This window comes from Saccostrea cucullata, unplaced genomic scaffold (genome assembly GCF_032062105.1).
Source record: "Saccostrea cucullata isolate Sc308-1 unplaced genomic scaffold, CSIRO_AGI_Scuc_v1 ctg5149, whole genome shotgun sequence".
NCBI classification, from domain to species: domain Eukaryota; kingdom Metazoa; phylum Mollusca; class Bivalvia; order Ostreida; family Ostreidae; genus Saccostrea; species Saccostrea cuccullata.
In genome coordinates this window covers 42,109-47,996 of record NW_026941382.1, presented here as the reverse complement: position 1 = coordinate 47,996, position 5,888 = coordinate 42,109, and the positions used below count along the sequence as shown (strand labels likewise).

The 5,888-nt window shown below is 34.5% G+C and overlaps 1 protein-coding gene across 1 annotated transcript; it reads left to right on the top strand.

The window, feature by feature from the left end:
• Positions 1-3,635: 3,635 nt before the first annotated feature.
• On the top strand, positions 3,636-5,887 carry LOC134257737 (uncharacterized). The gene is made up of 4 exons (XM_062740334.1): positions 3,636-3,659; positions 4,782-4,889; positions 5,187-5,285; positions 5,405-5,887. Exons 1-4 carry the CDS (start codon positions 3,636-3,638, stop codon positions 5,885-5,887), a joined length of 714 nt encoding a protein of 237 aa, XP_062596318.1.
• Position 5,888: the final 1 nt, after the last annotated feature.

The following is a 5,888-nucleotide window of genomic DNA, read 5'->3' as shown; positions in this document are numbered from 1 at the left end:
GAATATCTGTGTTTTTCTTCATGTCACATCGATTATGATGTTTAACAAAGAAAGGGTAGTGTCTTCAAAACCAACATTATTTTTTTTTCACCATATAAGATATTATTAGAGTTCCTCAAAACTGTACATTGATTGCGTAATTGAGCTTAATTATGTAAATATACTACTTTTTATAAAATTTTCAACTTTGAAAACTTCTCTGATTAGGACAATTAAAATGTTAATTTGCTCTTCAAAAACATTTTTTGTCATTTACAACTGCATATAAACCAAATTTAGAATAAATGTTCTGAAGATTGCATATGGTGTCCCTGGGGGTTCCTTATGGTATCCCTGGGGTTCCATGTGGTAAAAAGACATAGCCTTGAATTATCTAAACTAAGTGCAAAGCTGTGTGTTGATATTAATAATTTTGGTTGAAGCATGCATAGTTTAAATATATCAGATACATGTAATCTATGTTGCCTGTGTCAGAGTGTCTCATCAGAAACGTGTCCGTCTGCTTGAAAGTATTACTTTTAAAACGTGTTCATCAATTTGTGTGCATTTTAAATGAGAAATTGTCTTATTTTCTATACTTCATGATGGAATTTAAACGATAAAATGGTTTCCTGGTTACTAGGATTAATGTCGCAGCTGTACATGTTGCAGAAAAAATAGATAACCGGCTTATGCAGGATTCCTTCTTATATTTAATTTTTAAGCCGCTGTATATCATACCTAGTTTTATTTTAAATCATTTCTTTTAACGAAAGATTAGCATCTCCTACAGATGTTTCAACATTTAATTTACAAAGGACAAGATAGGGTTAGGCCACTTTTTGACCCCTGGTTTGAGATGTCTTTTAGAATGGTGCAACAATATATATAAATATATATAAAATGAAAACTACTTATCATCCCTGCCACAAAATGAGTATTGGTTCTAATTAAAGGACACACAGAGCTTAAAGGAAGGTCAGGAAATAAAATTTTCTCATTTTAATACGAATTTTAATCTATTTTACGGCACAATTTTTTTCTCAGAAAAAATAGAGTACAAGCTTGCTTATATCTACCAAATTTATGCATTTCATACACTAGTATAAGATTCATCTTGTGTGTAAAAATCTCAGATAGGCAAACTTGTGGTCTATGCTTTCCAAAGTAAAGAGTTTCTCAAATTTGACGAATTTCTACCAGAATTGAGAGAATTAAGGCAAATGTCCTCTTTCTGACCCTATTGTGGCCTCTTTGTAAGCTTTGAGTCAAAATTAGTGCTGGTTTTAAAACAAGCATCAAATTAATTAAGTTCTTAACTACAAACTGTCACAGTTTTAACTAGGTTCTGATAGATACATGTACATCTGAATAAGGGGCCAGATTAGGTAATTACCGTACCTTGTCATTTATTTCTATGTACTCAGTATAACAAGAGGGAGTACTGTAAATGTATCTTTGAAACAAGTCATTCCTATCACTTGTTTTCATGTTAAATGTTAGTGATAGATCATGTCGATGTATTTCGATGAAAACAAGATTAAGAACGTGTCAAGTGTTTTGTTGGTATATTACATATAGGTGAATGCCCCGTATGACCTGATATGGGTCAACAGACTATCGAACACACCTTCCATAATGTCATGTACGATTTGGCATTATCACAATTAGTGAACAGTTTTATTCCTAAATGCTTTAGAATCATGTAACATGCCGGAAACGTTAATTATTTCATAAACCCAGAGGTGGGATCAGGTATCGAGGAGGAGTAACCATCCCTTTCGTGAGCCCTCTGAAAAGACAGCGTTATCCGTAGTCAAAGCAATACAAAAGAATTACCTTATAATTGGTCTAAATTAAAACGTCAATCAAAAATAACTACTCAATGATAGGTTGTACGAGGGTCATTCAAAATTACGTTGAAAATGTTCTCCTCATCATATTATTCGTACAAGATTAAAAGATCAACACATTTTCAAATGTAAGAACATTTTATTTTGTCCAAGTGTGAAGTTTCATCCATTTGATGAAATGAAACTCATGTTAGCGTAGATGCAAACGAGGTCGGAATCGGAATATTTTTAAATAAAAAAGATTATAGATCAACACATTTTCATATGTAAAAACATTTTATTTTGTCCAAGTGTGAAGTTTCATCCATTTGATGAAATGGAAATCATGTTAGCGTAGGTGCAAACGAGGTCGGAATAGGAATATTTTTAAATAAAAAAAATCAGTGAATTTCCAGTGAGAAGAAATGACAATTTCTGAGTTCATTTTTTATGGAAGCTGTAGACAAAACACAGGGGATAGACTTAGAGGCGTACTTTTTAATTTAGCCACAGAACTGTAGCTCTCCGAAAAATATATTGATAGATCTGTGAAATATTTTTTTCGGAGAGCTACAGTTCTGCAGCTACTTTTATTTAGGACTGTCAACGAATATTCGAGTACTCGACTATCGTTCTATCATACCCAATACCGACTTTACTTTTTTACTCGATCATTCGTTAAAAATGTTTTACTTCATATTAATGTAAAATTCAAGGCTATAAAATTGGATCCACTTAAGGGGGTGTAAAGAAGAATAATGACCCCCATAGAATAATAATGACAAAAAATTACTTTCCAGTCGTAGAAAAAAAATGGTAGAAAAGAGCACCAGGTTCGTATGCATAAGAAGTCTTTAAGCATATACTTACATTGTAAGAACATTCTTAGAAATGCATACGAATCCAGGGGCCTACTGTAACCTCAGTTTATACGGTTTCATCCGAAAGACAGTCTACGCGTCCCACTGTGGGATTCGAACCAAAACTTGTAGAAGTTTATTATAAAATAGAATAAATTTATTATTCTAGATAAAGACCCTTTTTAGTAGAACATAACATAAAAGAACTTTTTTGAAAGATTCAAAGAATTAAAGTTTGTTACCAAAAATGCCCCCATTTACCTTTGATACAATGATATGTGACTGTGTTCTGTTATTCTGTTCCACTCAAATAAATCAAGCCACATGATGTAGCTTTCTCCATTTTTTTCAATCTATTTTTTTTTTATTTTGGAGATGGGGGAGGGGGGAGGATGTGCTACATTATTGCAGCTACATGTAGTTCGCATACATGCACGTAGTAAGAAAGATAACTCTTACGTATTTTTATTATTTTATTTAGAGTGACCCCCCTTTTAATGAGCAGTCGACATTTTTGTCCACAATGTAAACAATGATAATATTTAGAAAACGTTTGAAAATGGGTGTTGTATGAATTTATTTTATTAACTATTGACCTGTAAGGTAGAGGTCTAAGAGGAGGTAAGTTACAGTGATCCAAGAATGGTGAAAGTTTATTTGAATCGAAGAATATAAAATGCAGAACTTGATCAATAAGCATACCGGTCTGTGGTTTGTCGTAACTCTCTTTGGTGGTAAAGGGTTGGGGGGGGGGGGGGTTTGGGGGATGGGGATAGGGTTCTGATAGACCACCTTGTTTCATTGGCCCTTCATCGTTTATGACGTTGTAGTTGCTTGGCCTGACGTTGTCTGTTGTAGTTACTGCTCAGTTCTGAATCACAAGTCAAAGAGACAAGACGTGTTTTCAGTCAAGCGAATATTTTACCAAATATCTATTGTCAAAAGAGCAAGTCAAGTCTTGAAGATGAATAAAAGCGATCTTAAGAGGGTAATGCCAATATTTGTCATGTTATTTTTGTGGGTTACTTTGTAAGAATAGCTAAACAAGCGATTTACTGTAAAAGCTAGAGATCCAACGTATTTCCCTAGGCTTTTAAACACTCTCCTCTCCCATTTGCCTCCTTAAAAATCAATGGAAAATAACTTTATAACTTTAATAAGGGAAGATAACCAAAGTTTAAATGAAATTTGTAATTTTTTTGGTTCATTCCATTGTTTTTATCTAATCGACATGTTATGTTTACATCAAGAAATTCCGCGAAATAAACTGATATTCAAATTCCAGGGTTAAAAATCTCGCAAATTTGCAAATATTTTGACAGTAGAGATTTATCCTATTATTTGAATTTAGTCAACAGCTAAGCTATACTGTGTTATAGCTAGAGATTTTCTTTTGGAGAGGTATTTTGCATACACTAAGTTGCAATGTTTGGTTTTGTCAATGACGACGTCGTGGTAACCGTTGCCTGAGTGACGTTGTGTTGCAAAGGCAGATTGATCAATTTTTTTTTCCGGAAAGGGGCTGGGGGCTAGGTTAAAATAAAAAATCTATAAATAATTTTAAGTTACTTACAAATCACTGAAAAACCATTAACTACTTTACCAAGCGTAAAAATCTGATTAATGAAAGTGATGTGTGTGAGTTGGGAAAGGGGGGGGGGTCTGAACACTTTTACGTGTATGACTTTTTCCAATTTCTTAACAGTGGTCTACGTTTTCTAGGGAAGGGGGATTCCAGGGTCGATTTGTAATTATTCATTATGTATATTTAATAATAAAATTTCGAGGAAGGGGTCCATATCCACCCCACCCCCCAATCTAAATCCTCGCTTGTGTTGTAGTTTATTGTTAAATTTCAAAAGGAAAAAAAAGGTCTCCTAAGTTTGAAATTAAATATGAAAAAAAAATCAAATATTTGCACGAAGAATAAGGATGTATAACTTTTTTCTGTATTGCATTACAATATTAAAGATGTGTGAACATGTTTAATAAAGTAATTAAAAACCGGGTATGCACATACATGTATACAAATATCTTGATAATATAAATACACATACTTACATTTAAACACTAATGCACAATTCTTGATCTTTTAAATCTATTTTTTCAGAAGAGAGTCGATGTTTCCTGCCCTGCCCCGGAAGATGCCTCGAGATTTTACAAAAGGTTGGGACTGGACATTTTGGCCCCGTCCTCTACTTCCGGGCAGACTCAGGAGGTCTCAGTTTTCTTTTATTTATGTACATACCTCCCGGTATTACATGTATTGTAAATCTGAAAAGTAAGTTTATTTTGCCAGCGTAAATATTATACGAATGGAGAGACGTTGATTAGATTGCATAAATTATGTATAAATTATACATGTAATTAAAGTAGCATATATATATATTGTAGCATATATTGCTATCTTTTAAAAATAGTAAACAGAGAAGAGACTTTATGGATTTTTCATTTATTTTCCCAAAGATTACGGCAAATAAACATTATTAATAAAAACTCTTTTATCCCTTTACAGGCTGGGCCGCCTAAGAAGCGTCCTGTTCAGCAGGCGAGCCACACAGCTCCCCTGACCACCACGCCCACTCAAAGATCCGATAAAGTGGGACAACAGTGGGTCAGTTAGAAACATTTTTGTGGGTTCTTCATTCTTATACCTCAAATAAAATCGTGCATGTTATATGAAATATTTTTGTTGTTAACAAATTTACTGTAATACTGTTGTATTTATTCTAGCATCAGTCTCAGCAGAGAGAAAGGCAGGCACCTCATCATTTCATACAAAACTATCCTTATGAAAACAGATACAATGAAAGAGCTGCACATGTGAATACTGCTGCCACCTACCGACCGCAATATGCGCCGGTCCATCGTTCTCATGAGCAACAAACTCATTATAGGACAGGCGTGGTACCTAGCAGCAACACATATCAGCCGCAACATGCGCAACCTACTCGCCCACATGGGTACCAAACTCAGACAAGACCTAACTATGTGAATGGGAACAGCATTCCCCAGCAACAAAGAGTGCATCCTACTCATCTATATACAAGGACTGAGTCTACGAGCACAGTTGCTTCTCACAAACCTCAACATGCACAGCAATCTCAGCAGAGAGTGCATCCTACTCATCCAAATACTATGAGCACAGCTGCTTCTCACAAACCTCAACATGCACAGCTGCCTCAGCAGAGAGTAGTGCGTAAAGAGGTAAATTAAT

Excerpts from the sequence above, each read along its gene's own strand:
- LOC134257737 (XM_062740334.1), top strand. The coding sequence starts at position 3,636 with ATGAATAAAAGCGATCTTAAGAGG. Across the intron at positions 3,660-4,781 it reads ATAAAAGCGATCTTAAGAGG|AAGAGAGTCGATGTTTCCTG; the intron begins GTAATGCCAATA and ends CTATTTTTTCAG. Across the intron at positions 4,890-5,186 it reads CTTCCGGGCAGACTCAGGAG|GCTGGGCCGCCTAAGAAGCG; the intron begins GTCTCAGTTTTC and ends ATCCCTTTACAG.